Below are 20,443 nucleotides of genomic sequence, written 5' to 3' on the forward strand. Positions count from 1 at the left end.
TGTATATCTGTGACCCATAACGCAATGCAAACAAGACAAATCACACACTTTTTCCCAATGATTTGGTTTTGCCTCATTAATCGTGGTTCATCATTCAAACTTTCTGCTAGTTCTGGAGCATTGGGTGGAAATTCTCGTTCATGAGCACCGGGGCCCAGATTTCTCAAGAGTTCATGACAAGGGGCATCTTCTGCCCTTGCCAAGCACATCAGTTGACCCTCCTCTTCCCCCAAGGGAGAGTGCACCACCAAGGCAGCTCTGTGTGGTTTGTGTGAACCTGTGTGTTGTGTTTCGGTAGCTGGAGAAGGTCCCTGTCGAAGGTCCACGGCTGTCCCGGAAGGGAGCGAAGGTAGGTAGCTCTCCTGAGATGGTCCAGTTCAGAGGGTGCCGTGGACGATGGGTGGGCAGGTCTCTGGGAGGATGCAGTGGGCCTGGTGCTCCACCAAGCCCGCTGGGCACTGGCAGCCTGGCACACAGGGCTTAAAGCAGTGGGACTCCAGCACCCCCAAAGGCACGGCGTGGTTGAAGCAGGTCTTGGGACAGGGAGGGCCACACTCGTCAAAGACGTAGCCCCTCTCTTGGGGACAGCCCACCGCTGCGGAGGAAGAGAGAGGCAGGGGATTAGTAGCAGGAAGGAGGGAGGGGACGGATAGGTTAGGACTGTGCCACTCCAGGGAGAGGCAGGGGGTACCATGTGCCATACGAAGCACAGAGGACTGACGTAAGACTAGGGCAGGGCCAGACTCCTGGAGGGAGGGAAGGGAGAAAGGGAAGAAGAGAGGAAGGAAGGAAGGAGAGAAAAGGAAGGGAGGGAGGGAGGGAAGGAAGGAAGGATGGAGAGAAAAGGAAGGAGGGAGGGAGGAGAAAAAGGAGGGAAGAAAGGAGGAAGGAAGGAGAGAAGAAGGAAGGAAGGAAGGAGAGAAAAGGGAGGGAGGGAAGGAAGGAGGGAGAGAAAAGGAAGAAGGAGGGAGGGAGGAGAAAAAGGAAGGAAGAAAGGAGGAAGGAAGGAAGGAGAGAAAAGGAAGAAGGAGGGAGGGAGGAGAAAAAACGGAAGGAAGAAAGGAGGGAGGAAGGAAAGAGAGAAGGAAGAAGGAGGGAGGGAGGAGAAAAAGGAAGGAAGGAAGGAGGAAGGAAGGAGAAAAGGAAGAAGGGAGGGAGGGAGGAAGGAGAAAATAGAATAGAATTTTTTATTGGGCAAGTGGCCAATAAATTGGCCTCTCCTGCACAAACCCCACTCCCTTCTAGCACTGATGATACTACCCAGTTAGGTCATGAAATGTTTGCAAAAAACCAACAACCACCAAGCTCAGAGAGCACCAAGATCCCTCAGTTGAACCCTGAGCTGCAAATACTCGCTTCTATTGATGTTTCTCCTCCTTTTAGCCCCACTTGACCTCCCAGGGTCCCGTCCTGCTTTCATTTGACCCCAAACACTGCCTCCCCGCCCCAGGACCGAGCGGGAGGCGCAGCCAGCCCACCACATTCTCACCGCAGAGGGTAGGCGAGCGCCACTGGAGCATCACGCCAGCATGGCGGCACTGGCTGGCATAGGCCTCCAAGACCTCGCAGAGACAGTCGTCCGTGCCGGCAGCCCCACAGGCGCAGAGGTCGTAGACGCAGGAAGCGAAGAAGGGCTCCGGGGCCACGGCGGCATGGCAGCGCGCAAAGGGGGGCGACTTCAGCACCTTGCAACGGGCGTTGGCCTCTTTGCGGGAACGGTACCCGGATCCTTTGCAGGGATCTGCATCCAGCGCGTCGGCGCAGCGGTGGGACCCTGTAGCGTTGGCACCGGCCACCTGGGAGGAAGCGACACGCGGTCTGCAGAAGCCCCCTCCCTCTGTCCCGTGGAGGGCCTGCCCGGTGTGGGGTTAAGGTCTTGAGGACCAAGGGCCTCTGGAGAGGAACAGTGGCGCTTTGGGCAGTTTGGGAACCGGGTGGATTGCCAGGAAGAAGAAGGCGCATCGCTGTTATTCTGGGGCTGGAAGTAACTGAAGGCTGACTAGGTGCCTGGAGTGGCATTTCTCAAGGTCAACCGCTTGACGGTTGGTGGACTTCAACTCAACCAGCATGGATAGATGGATTCTCTTGCCTCCCCCTCCTTCCTTTCCCATTTTCCCTTCTCTTTTCCTTCCTTCCCTTTCTCCTTCCTTCCTTCCTCTCCCCCTCCCTCCTTCCTTCCCTCCCATTTTCTTCCTCCTTCCCTTCCCCCTTCCTTCATTCCTCCCTCCCGCCCATTTCTTTCCCTCCTTCCTTCCTCCCTCCCATTTCCTTCCTCTTTCCCTTCTTCCTTCCTTCCTCCCATTTCCTCCCTCCCTCCCATTTCCTTCCCCCTTCCTTCCTCTCTCCCCCTCCTTTCCTCCCTCCCATTTCCTTCCTCTTTCCCTTCTTCCTTCCTTCCTCTCATTTCTTCCCTCCCTCCCATTTACTTCCCCCTTCCTTCCTCTCTCTCCCCCTCCTTTCCTCCCTCCCATTTACTTCCTCCTTCCCTTCCCCCTTCCTTCATTCCTCCCTCCCGCCCATTTCTTTCCCTTCTTCCTTCCTCCCTCCCATTTCCTTCCTCCTTCCCTTCTTCCTTCCTTCCTCTCATTTCTTCCCTCCCTCCCATTTACTTCCCCCTTCATTCCTCTCTCTCCCCCTCCTTTCCTCCCTCCCATTTCCTTCCTCCTTCCCTTCTTCCTTCCTTCCTCTCATTTCTTCCCTCCCTCCCATTTACTTCCCCCTTCATTCCTCTCTCTCCCCCTCCTTTCCTCCCTCCCATTTCCTTCCTCCTTCCCTTCCCCCTTCCTTCCTTCGTTCCTCCCTCCCACCCATTTCTTTCCCTCCTTCCTTCCTCCCATTTCCTTCCTCCTTCCCTCCTTCCTTCCTTCTTCCCATTTCTTCCCTTCCTCCCATTTCCTTCCTCCTTCCCTTCCCCCTTCCTTCCTTTGTTCCTCCCTTTTTCCCATTTCTTTTCTTCCTTCCTTTCTTCCTCCTGCTCTCCCTTCTCCTTCCTCCTCCTCCTCCCTCCTCCCTCCACTTCCTCCCCCCTGACTTGCCTTCCAGCTGTTCCCAAAGGCTGCCTCCGACAGGCTCAGGTGTCCGGACCGCATGCGCAGATCGTCCTGCGGGAAGCTGTTGAAGTTGCCACAAAGCCCACACAGGCGCCCTTTGTATGTTCCGGGCACGCTGACTTCCAGGTGTGAACGGCCATTCCAGAGCACCTGCAGGTGAGCAAAAGGACCCAACGATGTGCCACATCTGGGGCATGAAGGAAAGGATTTACTCGCTGTTGCCCCCCCCCTTCCGCCAAGAGCTAGACCAAAGCTACCAACTGTAAGAAAAGAGTTTCAGGCTAGACACTCCTGAGCTGTTAGTCAGTGGAACAGGCCGCCACATGATGGGGTGAGATCTCCTTTGGCAGAAGTCTCCGAAATGAAGATGACACTCTTAGTCTAGGCTAATCATACAGGTCGTCCTCGACTTACGACTACAATGGAGCCCAGAATTTCTATCGCTATGTGAAAAATGTCTTTCCAAGGGAGTTTCGCCCCATTTTACAAACTTTTCTGGCCGCATTCGTTCAGGGAATCGCTGCCCTTGTTCAATCAGCGACATGGTTGTTAAGTGAATCCGGCTTCTCCCATTGGCTTTGCTCGTCAGAAGGTCACAAAGGGAGGAACCCGCACGCGATCCCGGGGACGCGGCAACCGTCATAAATACGAGTCAGTTGCCAAGCATCTGAATTTGGATCGCATGACCACGGAGATGCCGCAACTGTCGTAAGTGTGAAACACGGTCCTAAGGCCCTTTTTTTCAGTCCCGTTGTAACTTTGGTCACTAAACAAACTGTTGTAAGTCGAGGACTGCCTTTACTCAATACTTGCAAACACTGTTCATGTTTTAGATCAGGGGTCTCCAACCTTGGCAACTTTAGGACTTGGGGACTTCAACTCCCAGAGTTCCTCTGGCTGAGGAACTCTGGGAGTTGAAGTCCCCAAGTCTTAAAGTTGCCAAGGTTGGGGACCCCTGTTTTAGATGGCTTGGGCAGTGAAACATGGATGCCCCTGTAGTGTTAGAGAGCAGAAAACACCAGTTACAGAACGGGAATGTCTTTGGTACAACTTGGTTGCCTTTCCCCCAATTTCCCCAATTGACTGAGCCCCCCAACTTGCTGCCCCTGATCTCTGGAAAACCCCCCCCAATGTGTTGCTTGTGGGGGCTGGGGGCATCTCCTCAACCCCCCAACTCAGGGGTGAAATGCTACCGGTTCGCTCCGGTTCGGGCAAATCGGTAGTAAAAAAAAAAAAAGCTACCAGTACCTCTGAACCGATATTTCGACGATCAGCTGTGTCACACGGTTTAGCTTTGCTAGGAAGCAGTTTTCTAGCAAAGGTAAATCGCGCGGCACAGCTGATCCCTCCCCTCACTGTTCTACTTACCTTCCCAAGCCTCCTTTTGGCGCATACTGCACATGTGTGCGTGCAGTGCGCATTTGGTGCACATGCACGGCCAGTGAACCGTTAGCAAACCACTTCAGATTTCACCACTGCCCCAACTACCTTGACTCCAATGTTGGTGTTTAGCAGCAGAGTGCTGCCCTTTGGCTCCACGGAGAGGAGGGGCTCCTTCAGGAAGGGGAGGGTCACCGTCTGGGAGTCCACCTGCAGAGGGAGATGAAGGTCACCATGTCCGGGTGAGGGGCTGGATCTTGCCTGCCCTCCCCCCCTCTTGCAGAACAGTTGGGTGCAGGAAGGCCAATCGATGCCCCTTTGCCCGCCTCACCATGACCACACCGTCCTGCAGCAACTGCACCGTGGTGTCCCCGATCAACACGGTCACTTCCTTGGTCCAGGACACGCCCGGGCGTCCACGGTCCTCGTTGGTCACATGGATGCTGGATGGAGGAGGGAGTAGAATAATTCGAGAGTTACTTTGGACCTTTGGAAAGGTCGCCATTGGTTCTCCATGCAAGTCGGATGGTATCTCAGCTTGTTGCATGGTGCCCCACAAGCTGACTTATTTTGGCAGGATCTCCGGGATCCAAGGTTTATTCTTCCAAACTTTCAGGCTCGTGCTGGAGCTCATCATCCTCAGGGAACGTCTCTCTCTTATTGTTGATTGAGACGGGTCAAGAATATAATTGCAACCTGAAAAATACACTAAGGCAGACGCTTGTCCGCCCCAAGGATAAAACACCCCGACAGGAACCGAGCAACGTGGTACATGCAGTACAATGCAGTGAGATGTGTGCAGACTGTGTTGTTTCTCCGTGTCATATAATATTATGTGGGTACATGCATAATTTTGTATTTATTTATTGATCTTGTCATGTTTACGTTTACCTTGTTTCCCCGAAAATAAAAGACATCCCTGGATAATAAGCCCAATTGGGCTTTTGAGTGCATGCGCTAAAATAAGCCTCCCCCCGAAAATAAGCCCTCCCTGAAAATAAGCCCTCCTCGAAAATATTTAAACGCAGAGCTAGAAATCAGGTAAGATGGCAAGAGGAGCCCCATTCTTGTTCCACGTGCCCCAAAATACTAAGACCTCCCCGAAAACAAGGCCAAGCGCTTATTTCGGGGTTCAAAAAATATAAGACAGGGTCTTGTTTTCAGGGAAACACAGTATATTAGAGGTGGAGACCCTTTGAGAGCTGTATGCAACGTAATTTAATTTTAATGTATGACGATGAGTGTATATTCAAAGTGACAATAAAGTAAAAATATTCTATTCTGTACATTGGGGAAACAAAACAACCACTTCATAAACGCATGGCACAACACAGGAGAAGAAAACCATCAGGACTAGATTCAACAGTCTATCTGCATTTAAAAGGCAAAAGGCCACTCTTTTGAAGACAACAAAGTCCACATTCTGGACAGGGAGGGCTGCTGGTTTGAAAGAGGGGGTCAGAGAGGCCATCTATCTCAAAACTGAACAGCCCTCCCTCAACAGAGAGGGAGGGATACGATATCATCTATCTCCAGTCTACAACATGGTCCTTTCAAGAGCTCCAAGAAGGCTCCACACCCATTTTGCACCACTCAGGTGTGACCCTGAGGACACAGATAAACCTCCAAGTGGTCTCAACGACCCTCTAAAACGATGCAAATGACCAGCTGTCTGCAAGGAGTATCAATCCTTCCCTTCCTCACTATCCAGCCAGAGCTGAAGAAGCTTCTTGGATGAGAAGCGAAACGTCTTCAAAGAAAAACTAGAAAGTCCAGTTGCCTCTTGAAAAAAAGCACCTTTGGGATAACCCTGACCTGAGTGACGGAGAATCTCCATAGACATCTGGCAAAAGAACAAAGGCATTCCTACCCCCGACCTTAAATTTGAGGTTAGCATTGAAGATCTGGGCTTGGAGAGGAAGGGGGCTCACCTGAAGTCCTCCCCATGGCAATCCTGGGACAGGACGTACTTGCAGCCCCCTTGGAAGTGGATCATTTTGCCATCGAACGTCCGGTAGTGGGGGTCACCGAAGGCCACGCAGGTGGCGGGATGCGGGACGCAACGGGGGCAGCACACGCCGGGGATCAGGGCTGGAGTCTCGTCCTGTCGGCAAAGAACACAGCCCGGAGCATCAGAGTTCCCTCTCTTCCCCTCTCCCTCCTCCAGAGACACAACCCTTCTCCCCAGCAAGGTTAATGGCTTTGGGCCACTACAGGTAAACCTCGACTTACGACCACAATGGAGCCCCAAATTTCCGTTGCTAAGCGAGACAGTTGCAAAGGCAGTTTGGCCCCATTTTATGACCTTTCCTGACGCAGTTGTTAAGTGCAGTTGTTAAGTTAGTCACACGGTTGTTACATGAATCTGATTTCCGCACGGACGTCGCTCGTGAGAGGGGATATGTGACCCTGAGACCTTGCAGGCGTCATAAATACGAATCAGTTGCCAAGCGGCCGTATTTTGGTCACGTGACCACGGGGATGCTGCGACAGTCGTAAGTGTGAAAAACAATCCTTTCTCCCAGTGCTGTTATAACTTTGAAAGGTCAAAGTTCAAAGTAACAAATGGTTGTAAGCAGGGGTGAAATGCTCCCGATCCGGTAGCGATGGAGGCGGGTGGTTCGGAGAACCGGTATCAAAAATGCCCCCCCTCCATGCCCAGCTGAGCCGCACGATCATCAGAGGCTTTTTTTTAAACTTTTCAAAGCATTTTTTCTACAACCTCTTCGGCCGAAAAAAAGCTTTTAAAAGTAAAAAAAAAAAGCCTCTGATGATCACGCGGCTCAGCTGGGATCGTCGGAGGCTTTTAAAAGCATTTTTTTAGAGGTTGTAGAAAAAATGCTTTTAAAAGTAAAAAAATAATTGACCACGCCCACCCAGTCACATTACACCCCCCTAAGCCACGCCCACAGAACCGGTAGTAACAAATTTTAGATTTCACCACTGGTTGTAAGTCAAGGACTATCTTTAAGGTAGCCCTCTGAGTGATTGTGGCAACTCCCTCTTGAACTGGGGGGAACCCCAGGGTGGGACAGACTCTGTCTGATCCCACCCCCCCATCCAGACCTTTCTCTGCAACTCACCGCAGCACAGGTAGAGGGGGGGCAGCGTTCACGACGACAGTGCACCTGGCCAGACACGCAGGTACAGGAGGTGCATTCGTCCACCTGCCAGCGCTGGTTGGAGTGGAAGACCTGGCTCAGGTGGGAGCAGTTCTGGCCAGGATCTGGGGAAAGAGACGGATGGGGGTGGGGGTGGGGAAGAAGGTGATGTCGTCTTGCAAACTGCCCCTTCTTCCTGCCCCCAACGTCGCTGCACCTGGATTCCCACCCCCAGCTCACCCTGGAGAGGCACCACTAGGTGCAAATGCAGTGGTGGGATTCAGCCAGTTCGCACCTATTCGGGAGAACCGGTTGTTAACTTTCTAAGCCGTTCGGAGAACCGGTTGTTAGAAGAAATCTTATTTTGTTTTTCCCCCCACTTTACAGGGCTAATCCTGTAAGGAAGGCAGGAAAGAAATGTTCTGGTGGTGTTTCTAGCCTAATCTTTATTGCCCTGCTTACAGAAACTGCCTCTCCATTAACCCTTATTACATTGTAACAGCTAAGGCGAAGCGCCCATCGACGTGAGTGATGTTGAGTTGGCCACGCCCACACGGTCACATGACCACCGAGCCACACCTACCCAGCTGGTCATTAGGGCAGAGAACCGGTTGTTAAATTATTTGAATCCCACCACTGTGCAAATGTATTGGCTAAGGCTGTAAAAATCTGTATTTTTTTTTTAAATTGGCAAATGAAAGGGCAGGGTCTTAGCAAAAGATTCCCTCTCCCCCCCCACTCCACAACCATTTGTATGAGAGCTCAAATCAGGACCTTGCTGTAAGCGAAGTTTGCATTTATTTTATCTGTTAAATTTGCTGGTATCTTATCGATTGAATTTACTTTTAATTTCTCCAGTTTGCCTTTATTTATCGAACTTGCATTTATTTTGCTTATCGAATTTGCACTTTTTTTTTTAATTTGATTTATATGCCGCCCTTCTCCGGAGACTCAGGGCGGCTTATAATGCGTTAAGCAATAGCCTTCATCCTTTTGTATATTTATACAAAGTCAGCTTATTGCCCCCACAATCTGGGTCCTCATTTTACCTACCTTAGAAAGGATGGAAGGCTGAGTCAACCTTGAGCCTGGGGAGATTCGAACTTGCAGTAATTGCAGGCAGCTGAATGTACTTATTCAGCACTTATTGCATCGGTCCAATTTGCTTTTATTTTATCGATTAAATTTCCTATGATTTCCTTTATCAAACCTGCTTTTATTTCACTGATCGAATTTAACCGAATGTTGGGAGGGACCTCGGAGGTCTTCTAGTCCAACCTTCTGCTCAATCAGGACACCCCTGTCCCATTTCAGACAAGTGGCTGTCCAGTCTCTTCTTAAGACCCCCCCCCCCCCGTGTTGGAGCACCTACAACTTCTGGTGGCAAACAGTTCCACTGATTAATTGTTCTCACTATCAAGAAATTCCTCCTTCGTTCTCAGTTGCTTCTCTCCTCGATTAGTTTCCATCCGTTGCTTCTTCTCCTGCCTTCCGGTGCTTTGGAGAATAGCTTGACTGCCTCTTCTTTGGGGCAGCCCCTCAAATATTGTAAGACTGCCATCATGGAACACGAAATGCATTTGCTAACAGGGTTTGTGCTAAACAACAATGCCCTTTTCTTCTTGTGTGTGTTTTATTGTCTTACCTTGGCATTCGGCGCAGCACTGCCCTGGCACCTGTACCTCCACCAGGCCATCCTGGCACACCAAGGGCAGACACTCCTGGATGTGGCACTCCACGTGTCCCAGCTGCACACCAAACAAGAAGGCTTGTTACACCACAAAGTTGCGTGTCTGAGAGACACCGGCCTCAAACTTGTGTTGCCACCCAAAATGCATTTCTAAGGATGTGTTTTTGCCCACTCTAAACCTCCCCGGGTGGCACTAATGATGGCAAAGCAGTTCCCTAAAATGCCAGCTATGAAAGACCTTCAGAAATGCAATTCTAATCTAGGATTGTGGGCCAAACCTTCTCGCAGATAAGACCGCCGGCCCTGGGTTCAAATCTACACCATTCTTTTGCCATTCTACAATTTATCAATTTTCACCCTCGGTCTTATTCTTGGTAAAAACTAGGAAGGGAAAACAGGTTGTCCTCGACCTTCAACAGTTCGTTTAGTGACCATTTGAAGTTACAATGGCACTGAAAATAGTGACTTACAACCGTTTTTCAGACTTACGACCACGGCAGCATTCCCATGGTCCAAATTCGGATGCTTGGCAACTGATTCATTTTTATGACGGTTGTAGTCTCCTGGGGTCACATGATTCCCCCTTTGCAACAGTGGGGAAGCCAGATTCATTTAACAACTGTGTGACTCACTTAATAACTGAAGTGATTCGCTTAACAACTACGGCAAGAAAGGTTGTAAAATGGGGTAAAATTCATTTAACATCTGTCTCGCTTTGCATCAGAAATTTTGGGGTCAATTGTGAAATAAATGGATGTTGACATTTTTGGAAATAAACTAGCATGTTTAGTGATAAATGGAAGAGAGGAGGAGCACAAAAAATGTCACCGACTGACATGCTGTCTGTAACTGTTTGGAATGATAATGTTTTTATGTTTTGTTTTTGCTTTTAAAAATAAAAAAACTTTTTATATAAAAAAAGAGATGTTGGGGTCAATTGTGGTCGTAATTCGAGGACGACTTGTCTCAACATGGACTAGAAACTTGGGGAACTGAGAAACACTGCCAATATCCTTGGTAATTATAGGGAATCTTTGTTGTATGACTGCTTGCTTAGTGACCGCTTAAAGTTATAACACAGCTACCCAAAACTATTTACGACCTGGATTCAAAGTTATGACAGCTGCCCCCCTACCCCATGATTGCATTTTGGGGACCGTCCTGCACTTACGACTGTTAGCAGTGTGCCGTGATGATGTCACTGCAATCTACAACATTTTTGCTGGAAACCAAGTTCACACTTCAAAAAACGTCTTTTGCAGACAATCATTTAACAACCTCATAATCCCTTGATTCTGATAATCCATAATCAGGAGGTTGGACAACTGAAAGGAGCTGGGTGTTTTATTGGCCGGATGCCTTTCCTGACACCAATGCAGAGTTTTGTTCAGCAGATATATTCTCATTGCGCCCAGAGAGAGAAATATCTGCCTCTACCTAGGATCGAACTCACAACCTTTGCAGACAATGCATTCACTTAATGACTGGGCTGTTCACTTAACAACTTCCACATTGGTTTAACAACCACTGTAAAAAAAAGGTTTTAAAATCCAGCATGATCACCGGCTTAATGAGCAGTGGGACTTAATGACCATAATTCTGGGCTCAATCACGGTCGTTAAGTCGAGGATTTCCGGCATCGGCTCCCAACTGGTCAGTGAACAGACCATGCAGGGTTTGGGTTGAAAGGGGTGCGAGGTTCTTACGTGGCACGAACAGGACACGCAGCTGTCCGCACTGTCCTTCCAGGTCTCCCCGTCGGACACCCGCCGTCCGTCAGCCTCGATCACGCATTCTGCAAAAAGAATCATAGAATAACGGAGGTGGAAGGGACCTTGGAGGTCTTCTAGTCCAACCTGCCTCTCAAGTGGGAGACTCTCGACCATTTCAGACAAATGGCTGTCCAGTCTCTTCTTAAAATCTCCCAGTGATGGAGCATCCACAACTTCTGGTGGCAAGCTGTTCCACTGGTTAATTGTTCTCATTGTAAAGAAAAATTCTCCTTAATTTCAGGTTGCTTCTCTCCTTGATCAGTTTCCATTCATTACTTCTTGTCCTGCCTTCAGGGGCTTTGGAGAATAGGTGGACCCCTTCTTCTTTGGGGTAGCAGCCCCTCAAATCCTGGGGTTCTGCTCTCATGTCCCCCCTGTCCTTCTTTTCTCTAGGCTGGCCAAACCCAAATCCTGCAACCGTTCTTTCATATGTTTTTAGTCTCCAGGCCTTTAATCCTCTTAGTTGCTCTTCTCTGCACTTTTTCCAGAGTCTCAACATCTTCTTTATATTGTGGTCACCAAAACTGGTGGCACTATTCCACGTGTGGCCTTACTAAAGGTTTGTAAAGCAGTGTTCCTCTAATTCAGGGATCTCCAAAATTGGCCATTTGCAAACTTGTGGACTTCGACTCCCAGAATTCCCCATCCTCCCTCCCTCCTCCTCTTTCTTTCTTTCTTTCTTTCTTTCTTTCTTTCTTTCTTTCTTTCTTTCTTTCTTTCTTCTTTCTTTCTTTCCTTTCTTTGTTTCTTTCTTTCTGTCTTTCTTCTTTCTTTCTTTTCTCTTCAGTTCTTTCTTTCTCTCCATTCTCTTCCTTCCTTCCTCCCTCCCTCCCTCCCTTCTCTCTTTCTTTCTTTTTTCTCTTCAGCTCTTTCTTTCTCTCCAGTCTCTTCCTTCCTTCCTCCCTCCCTCCCTTTCTTTCTTCTTTCTTTCTTTCTTTTCTCTTCAGCTCTTTCTTTCTCTCCATTCTCTTCCTTCCTTCCTCCCTCCCTCCCTCCCTTCTCTCTTTCTTTCTTTCTTTCTTTTTTTCTCTTCAGCTCTTTCTTTCTCTCCTTTCTCTTCCTTCCTCCCTCCCTCCCTCCCTTCTTCCTTCCTTCCTTCCTTCCTTCATCCCTCCCTCCCTCCCTTTCTTTCCTCCTTCCTTTCTCTCTCTCTCTCTCTCCCCACCTTTATTCTATTTATAACTAACTCATGGTAGTGAACATATCCAACACATCTTCCTACTCCTATTTTCCCTGCAAAAACAACCCTGTGAGGTGTGTTGGACTGAGTGATTGGCTCAAAGCTGACTTTTATGCCTAAGGCAGGACTAGAACTCCCCGTCTCCTGGTGATTGGCCCAAAGTCACCCAGCTGGCTTTCCTGCCTACGGCGGGACTAGAACTGGTGATCTCCCGCTTTCTAGCCTGGTACCTTAACCCCTAGACCAAACTTCCACAGGGCAGGGAGGGGACGTAAAGGGCAGAGAGATAGGTCACCGTCACAGATTGGGCAGCAGGAACCCGGCGGGGTGAAGCGTTGGGCGCTGGGGCAGCTGAGCAAGGGGCATCCTCGGTGCACACAGACCCAGGTCAGATCCTGCATGGAAAGAGGGCAACGTCAGGCGTGGCCCATACAAAGGGATGCTTGGGGGTCTTCTGGACACCCCCGGATGACTTAGGGGAGACCAAGGAAGGGGACGACCATCCATGGTCACGAAGACTGGAAAAGAAGCAGATCTGAATCACTGACTCTACCACTGCCACGCCAAGCCCCCTCCCCCACCCCTCTGCAGGAACCCCGTCCTTTGCTGCGGCATCAGTCCTGGGCGGAGCCTCACCTGGCACATACAGGTGTAGCAGGGTTCCTGGGTGGCTTGGACCTCGTTGCCCAGCAGGTCGGAGGTGCAGTTGCTGAGGGCTTCTTTGAAAGGAAGGAGAGGGGGAAGGGAAGGAGGAGGAGGGGGAGAGGGAAGGGAAGGGAAGGGAAAAGAGAGGGAGGGAAGGAGGAAGGAGGAAAGGAAAAGGAAAAGAAAGAAAAAAAGGGAAGAAGGAAAGAAGGAGGAAAAGAAAAGAAAATGGAGAGAGGCAGGAAGGAAGGAAGGAAAGAAGGAAGGAAAGAAGGAAGGAAGGAAGGAAGGAAGGAAAAAAGAGTAAGGAAAAGAGGGAGCGGAGGAGGAAAGGAAAACAAAAGAAAAATAGAAAGGCAGGCAGGAAGGCAGGAAAAAAAAACAAGGAAAAAAGAATAGAGAAAAAGGCAGGCAGGAAGGAGAGCAGAGAAATGAAAGGGAGAGAAGGCAAGAGAGGAAAGGAAGGGACGAAGAAGAGAAAGTGAAACTTTTGGGATGCTTTTCTTTTCCAAAAGGACCCCCACTCGTCCCCACAGGGCCCTTTAAGCCCACCGGCTGCTTTGGTTGCCCTGAAACTGCCGATGGGGACAGCAGGGGAGGCCTAAAAATGACCAGGGCATGGAGCCCTACCAGCTTAGCCTCCTGAAGACAAACTGCCTGCTGCCTTTCAGAAGGCATGACGGACTACACTACCCATTATCCACCAGGCTACTGGGACCTGGAGTCCAAAACCCCCAAGCAGGTCCTGTTCGGAAGGGGCCGTTTTCCAGACTTCTGCGCGTTTCCTTCAAGTGGAGGTCAGACACTTCCCCCCTTTGAGGGAGGGGTAGTTTCTCTTGAGAGCCCCCCTGAACCCCATTCCTGCTCAGTGGAGAAGGAAAGTGGGGGGGGAGAGAGACTCACGTGCACAGGTGGGGCAGCAGGCGCCAGGTGCTGGCGCCTGAATCTGGTCCTGGGTGCAATCCAGCAGGCTGGGACACTGTTTGCGATGGCATTGGAGGTGCGGATGGCCGTCGGACATTAGCTGGGGAGGGGAGCAGAGGGAGGGTATGAGTTTGTGCGTGCGTGCATGTGTGAAAACTGGTCGTAAGTCCCTTTTTCAGTGCCATTGTAATTCCGAACGCTTCAATACTGCAAAATTCACTTAACAAATATCTCGCTTAGCAACTGAAATTTTGGGTGCCATTGTGGTCATTAAGTGGAGGACTGCACTGGTCGGATCCAGCGGGAGGGGGCTCCTACCTGACAGGTGCAGATTTCACAGGGGTCTCCTCCAGGCTGGAAGCTCTCCCCCGGCCCATAATGACGGCCCCTGTAGCTGCAATCTGGGCAAAGGAAGGAGAAGAATGATCATAGGAAGAAGAGAGGAAGAGATTCATAACAGTTAGATAAGAGAAATTTGAGTCCGGAATAGAACTGTAATCAGAGAAAGCGTCGTAAGCGAATCACTGTAGTTGTTGAGTGAATATGCGGTCATTAAGCAAATCTAGCTTCCTCCCTTGACTTGACTTATCACGAGCTAGCTGAGAAGGTCGCAAAGGGGATCACGTCGTGACCCCAGGGCACTGCGACCGTCATAAATGCAGGTAGTCCTCGACTTACGACCACAATGGAGCCCAACATTTCTGTTGCTAAGTGAGACAGTCGTTAAGTGAATTTTGCTCCATTTTTACGACCTTCCCTGCCTCATTTATTAAGCGGATCGCTGCCATTGTTAAGTTAGTCCCAGGGTTGTTCAGTGAATCTGGATTCCCTGTTGACTTTGGCTTGGCAGAAGGTTGCAAAATGGGACCCTGGGACACTGCAAGTGTCATAATATGAGTCAGTGGCCAAGCGCCTGCGTTTTTATCATGGTCGTAAGTGTGACGCAACGGTCATAAGTGTGGGAAATGGTCATAAGTCACTTTTTCCAGTGCTGTTGTAACTTTGAGCGGTCACTACATGAATGGTTATAAGTTGAGGACTACCTGCAATAATAGGGATGGTGTTGGATTCCTTAGTCTAGTCTAGTCTACCTCGAAGGGCTGGCAAGAACAGGGTTCGGGGTTCCTCTCATGGTCAACAGATGCCCAAACGATGACCGAAGGGCCTTTGGAGGTCTTCTAGTCCACCCCCCTGCTCTAAGCTCGGCCCCCTCCTCACCTGCGCACACTGGGCAGCACTCCCCGGGCACTTCCACCTGCGCAGGGCAGGAGTTCACGCAGATGATCCGGGTGCAAGTGACGACGCCATCTGCGCACAGGCAGGCCTGGCAGGGCTCCGAGGGGGCAAACCAGCTGCTGCCATCGGCCCGATCCTGGCCCTCGTGCACGCAACCTGCAGAAGGGAGGGGGGGAGAAGGGCAGAGAGGGGTCAGGCCTGCTGGTGGGGTAGGGGGTGGTGGGGGAATGGGCCCTGCTCTTCTGGGCAAGGCTGGGGGATGGTCTGCATTTCTTGGGCCGGTTTCTTTGTCTTTCTTTCTTTCTTTCTTTCTTTCTTTCTTTCTTTCTTTCTTTCTTTCTTTCTTTCTTTCTTTCTTTCTTTCTTTTCCTTCCTTCCTTCCTTCCTTCCTTCCTTCTTTCTAGTTCCTTCTTCCTTCTTTCTCCTTTCCTCCCTCCCTCCCTCCTTCTCTCTCTCTCGCTTTTTATTTTCCTTCCTTTTCCTTTCTTTCTTTCTCTTCATTTCCTTCCTTCCTTCTTCCTTTCTCATTCTTTCTTTTTTGTTTCCTTTCTTCCCTTCTTCCTTCTTCTCTCTTTCTCTCTTTTATTTTCCTTCCTTTTTTCCTTCCTTTCATTCTCTTTCCTTTCTTTTGCCTCCCTCCCTCCCTTCTCCTTCCCTTCTTCCTTCCCTCCCTCCCTCCCTTCCCTTCCCTTCCCCTTCCTTCCTTCCTTCTAGTTCCTTCCTTCTTTCTTTCTTTCTCTTTTTCTTTCTCCTTTCCTCCCTCCCTCCATCCCTCCTTCTCTCTTTCTCTCGCTTTTTATTTTCCTTCCTTCCTTCCTTCCTTCCTTCCTTCCTTCCTTCCTTCCTTCCTTTCTTCTTTCTTTCTTTCTTTCTCTTCATTTCCTTCCTTCCTTCTTTCTTTCTCATTCTTTTTTTGTTTCCTTTCTTCCCTCCTTCCTTCTTCTCTTTCTCTCTTTTATTTTCCTTCCTTTTTTTCCTTCCTTTCCTTCTCTTTCCTTTCTTTTTCCTTCCTCCCTCCCTCCCTTCTCCTTCCTTCTTTCCTTCCTTCCCTCCCTCCCTCCCTCCCTCCCTCCCCTTCTGCCCATCCTACCACAGGGTAGCTGGGAAGGGCAGCTTTCTGCTCACTACACTAATGGTTTGGGCCAGCCCAACGATGGTGGTCTGTTTGTCTCAAACAACAATGAGGACTAGAAACAAAGCCTCGGCCACAAAGGCGGTGGCCCCTTTTAAGGCCACATTCCTGAGATCTTTCCTTTGTCTTTCTGAAGTGCCAGGGTGCCTCCAGGGTCAAAAAGGGATAAGCTGGAGGTGGCACCTTGGCAACGGGGGCAGCAAACTCCGGGCTCCGTCACCGGCTGGGCGCACTTGGCAGGAGGGCAGGGGATCACCTCACAGCGGACGTTCCCGTCCTGCAACAGAGAGAGATGGGCGAGGACATCAGTGCCACCCTCCGCCCCACAGATCCCTGACTCTGATCCACCCCCTCCTTCCGGGGGGCTGGCACAGCCCACACCCTGCCCACCTCAGGCCTGCTAATCTTCAGCATCTTCGGTTAACTGGCATCTTGCCACAAAACAAGACGGAAGGGGGAAGGGATTTCGGGTGATAAAGTTCGGAGAACACAAACGGCGGGAGGGGAGACACGTTGACAAGAACCGGAAGTGCCAAACTGGAATAAACCAGCCACCAAGGACACCAAACGCAAAACGGCATCAAGAGGCGACAAGCATCCGGGCGGTTCCCAAAGCATCAAACCAGCGTGAGTTTTGCTCCACTTTATGATTTTTCTTGCTGCCGTTGTTAAGAGAATCACTGCAGGTGTGAAGTTAGTCACGTGGCCATTAAGTGAATCTGGCTCCCCCATTGGACTTTGCTTGTCAGAAGGTCGCAAAAGGGGAGGTTGGAACACTGCAACTGTCATAAATGTGAGTCAGTTGCAAAGTATCTGAATTTTGATCATGTGACATGGAGATGCTGCAACGGTTGTAAGTGTGAAAAACCAGTCCTAAGTCACTTTTTTCAGTGCCCTTGTAACTTCAAACGGTCGTTACATGAATTATTGCAAGTCGAGGACTACCTACAGTCTCCATTCATTTGGAGAGGCTGAACGGTCAATAAATGCAGTGTTGTAAGTCGAGGACTATCTGTACTCAGATGTAGCTTTACTTTCACTTCAACCGCTTAACTTTAGTAAAAGAGAGTATCACTTCAACCAAATGGGAGTCGAGAGTCTTTCTTACTTAGAGGTCCAAGTTGGGGCAGGCCTGACAGCAATCCTGAATAGCTACCCAGTCCAAAGGTTTGGATTTCTGCCTGCGATATAGCTGGTAACCCTGGGCAGGCTGTCTTTTTCCTGCTGGGAAGCCGTGCCGAGGGGCAGAGGTGGGCACTCACCTGGCAGATGCACTGCAGGCACGACTCCGGCTGGAAACCCTGCCCGTGGGCATAGCGCTCCCCTTCGAAGATGCAATCGTGGCACATGGGGCAGCAGGGACCCGGAGCCGGATGAGAGCAGAGCGTAGGTTTGCAGGGCACCGGCTGGCAAGAGGCTTCGCCCCCAGGCTGGCAAAGAGAAAAGAATAAGGGGCCTCTAGCCATCCAAAAGAGGTGAGAAGAGTTCCCAAACAGAGGGAATCTACCCAAAGTCATCAAAAAAGTCAAAATGGCAGCCGGGATGGTGCGACTGAATAGCGCCAGTTCAAACAACTCTCCTAATGTTTTTGACTACACGTAATGGACACCCCTGGCCCAACACTTGATTGGGCCAAGATTGCCCCTCCCCTCCAGTCCAGCATGAAGCTCCCCTTCACAGGGGAATTCTGGGAGTTGAAGTCCAAGAATTGACTGGGGAATTCTGGGAGTTGAAGTCCACCCCTCTTAAAGTTCCCAAGGTTGAGAGACACTGCTCTGTGTCAGGGCTCTCCAAACTTAGCCACTTTAAGACTGACTTGTGGACTTCAACTCCCAGAATTCCTCCGCCTTCCATGCTGGCTGGGGGATTCTGGGAGTTGAAGTCCATCCCTCTTAAAGTGACTCTGCTTGAGTAATATTGGAATAGAGTTTTGATGCTGATGATTATTTTGATTGTTTTTTTCAGATCCTCTGCACAGTGGCATGGACGTGGCCACTCTCCTGACTTTTTTGACCTCCCTTGGGTGAGGTGGGGTCCACAGGGTGACGACGCGAGGGTCTTACCCCACAGGAGCACTCCTGGCAAGGGTCCAAAGCCGAGAGCCACTGGGTTCCTTCGGGATATTCCTGACCTGCGTGCTGGCACACTAGGGGCAGGAGGAAAATTGAGGTGAAGCTCCTAGATTTTGGGGTACCCGGTCACTCTGCCACCCAGCCTGCTTTCTAGCCAATTGCTGACCGGCAATTGGGCATTAAAATTTATTTAGTGTGCAGGTAGCGTCCCTACCACCCGGGTGCTTCTTACCTTGGCATTGCAGGCAACATTCACCCAGTTTTCGGCTGGGTTTGGCACACGAGGCCGGTGGACACACCATGGGGGCGCAAAGCACGTTGCCCCCGAGGCAGCTGCAACGGCGGCAGGGGTCGGAGGGAGGGGTGAAGACCGCTCGGTTGGCGTATTCCTGACCTTCGTAAAGGCAGCCATCACAAAGGGGGCAGCAGGCAGCCCTGGCAGGGGGCACGGGGTGGGCACACTGCTGCGGGCAAGGCTTGGGCTGGCACGTCACCGTTCCTGCCTGGGGAGGGAGAGGGCAAGGAGCTGGAGAGGTGGGGAGGGCCAAGGCTGGTGGGCCACACCCCAGTTGAGAATTCTTTTCTTTCTTTTCTTTTTCTTTTATTAGATTTATACACCGCCCTACTCCCGAAGGACTCAGGGCGGTGAACAGGCACAAAAATAAAATACATAAATACAAAAATTTAAAAGCAAAAATAAAACCAGATTAAACAATTTAACCCGAGACAAATTTAAAACATCCCAATAATTTAAAAACAGATTTTTTAAAATTTTCAATTTAAAAGAAAAGGGGGGAAAAGGTTAGGCCAGGCCAGCTTGCTGGAATAGGAAGGTCTTAAGAGTGTGGCGGAAAGGGCGCAGATCCGGGATCCTCCGTATCTCCGGGGGGAGCTCGTTCCAGACAGTGGGTGCCCCCACAGAGAAGGCCCTCCCCCTGGGGTCTGCCAGTCGACACTGTTTGGCCAACGGGACCCGGAGGAGCCCCTCTCTATGAGAGCGTACCGGGCGGTGGGAGGCTATTTGTGGTAGTAGGCGGTCCCGTAAGTAGCTAGGTCCTAAGCCATGGAGCGTTCTAAAGGTAGTAACCAAAACCTTGAATTCATTCTTGAGGGGGTGAGATCTGACCTCAGTCTAAAGCCAACTGTTCCCTTGGCACCCCAGAATCAGAAAGAGGGAGAGGGAGAGGCAGATCAGTGTCCCACCTGCAGGAGGGGGGGGGGTTCAGGTCAAAGAAGCCCTAGACCACTTTTGTTCACTCTTGAACTCAGCTCCTTCCTTCTCCACCTGCTGAGACTAGCAGTCTCTTGTATTTCTAAGACAGGGGACACCCCCCAATTTAGTGCCACTCCTAACCCAAGAACTCCCTAAAAAGGTCATTCTTTGCCCCACAGGTCCAGCCACCCCGAAAGTTCCCTCCTAGCCAGGAAGCGCCCGACTCCCTTTTCTGCAGACCTCCCTGCCTCTACACCCCCCGCCCCACACACGGTGCCCCAAACCCTGTGCCCAAAGCAGACTTCAAATCTACAGGTACTGAAAAAGGAGAATATATTAGTTCAGGGTTAAAATGAGGGGTCCTGGGTGGTCTCTGAGGTTGATGGTTTTCCTGCAGACGTTTCATGACCCAACTAGATAACATTATCAGTGCTAGAAGGGTGTGAGGTTTGCTCATTTTATATTCTACTGAGTTGCCACACAAATGGTTGACGCCATCCTTTCAAGCTGGGCTCCTGCGACTTGTGGCCCCTGCCGGAAAGGCCAAAGACTGGTGTGCCAGCCAGGAACCCGCAAAATCCCTCTGTCGGTCTGGTACTGACTCACCTGGCAAGTACAATTGCGGCACGGATCCTGGGGCGAAGTAAAGACCTCCCCGCTTTTGTAGAGGTGTCCCTGGTAGCGGCAGGCACCCGGGCATTTGGGGCAGCATTGGCCAGGGGGTGTGACGGGTTCCTGGCAGGGCACGGGAGGGCACGGAGTGGGAGAGCACTTCACCGTTCCACGCTGCGGACAGTACAGGATAAGAGTCCTGTTAATAGTGTAGAGTTTCTCATGGGGTGAAATGCTCCCGGTTCGGACCGGTTCGGGCGATCCGGTAGCGATCGGTGCAGGTGGTTCGGAGAACGGGTAGCGATGGCGGCGCGAGGCTTCGCCTACCCACCCGGGTGTCATTACTTCCTGCTTTTAAAAGGTTTTTTAAAAAGGCTCTGACGATCGCGCACCACAGCTGTGATCGTCAGAGCCTTTTTTAACCTTTTAAAAGCAT

The 20,443-nt window shown here is 50.6% G+C and overlaps 1 protein-coding gene across 1 annotated transcript in view; it reads right to left on the reverse strand.

Annotated features, from left to right (window-relative positions):
* Positions 1-224: 224 nt before the first annotated feature.
* KCP (kielin cysteine rich BMP regulator) overlaps positions 225-20,443 on the reverse strand; it is a 60,429-nt gene continuing 40,210 nt past the window's right edge. The window contains exons 27-44 of the mRNA XM_070947919.1: positions 19,998-20,181; positions 18,415-18,681; positions 18,174-18,256; positions 16,294-16,387; positions 14,961-15,134; positions 14,061-14,143; positions 13,722-13,842; positions 12,810-12,892; positions 12,469-12,568; positions 10,928-11,016; positions 9,177-9,279; positions 7,514-7,656; positions 6,362-6,534; positions 4,762-4,873; positions 4,539-4,640; positions 3,017-3,200; positions 1,490-1,774; positions 225-595 (exon numbers count right to left, since the gene is read on the reverse strand). Coding sequence (XP_070804020.1) covers positions 378-595; positions 1,490-1,774; positions 3,017-3,200; positions 4,539-4,640; positions 4,762-4,873; positions 6,362-6,534; positions 7,514-7,656; positions 9,177-9,279; positions 10,928-11,016; positions 12,469-12,568; positions 12,810-12,892; positions 13,722-13,842; positions 14,061-14,143; positions 14,961-15,134; positions 16,294-16,387; positions 18,174-18,256; positions 18,415-18,681; positions 19,998-20,181 — 2,598 coding nt within the window. The 3' untranslated portion in view covers positions 225-377. The remainder of the gene's footprint in view (positions 596-1,489; positions 1,775-3,016; positions 3,201-4,538; positions 4,641-4,761; positions 4,874-6,361; positions 6,535-7,513; positions 7,657-9,176; positions 9,280-10,927; positions 11,017-12,468; positions 12,569-12,809; positions 12,893-13,721; positions 13,843-14,060; positions 14,144-14,960; positions 15,135-16,293; positions 16,388-18,173; positions 18,257-18,414; positions 18,682-19,997; positions 20,182-20,443) is intronic.

Source organism: Pituophis catenifer, unplaced genomic scaffold (assembly GCF_029215685.1).
Source record: "Pituophis catenifer annectens isolate HBS135680 unplaced genomic scaffold, rPitCat1.0.hap2 SCAF_7, whole genome shotgun sequence".
Lineage (NCBI taxonomy): Eukaryota > Metazoa > Chordata > Lepidosauria > Squamata > Colubridae > Pituophis > Pituophis catenifer.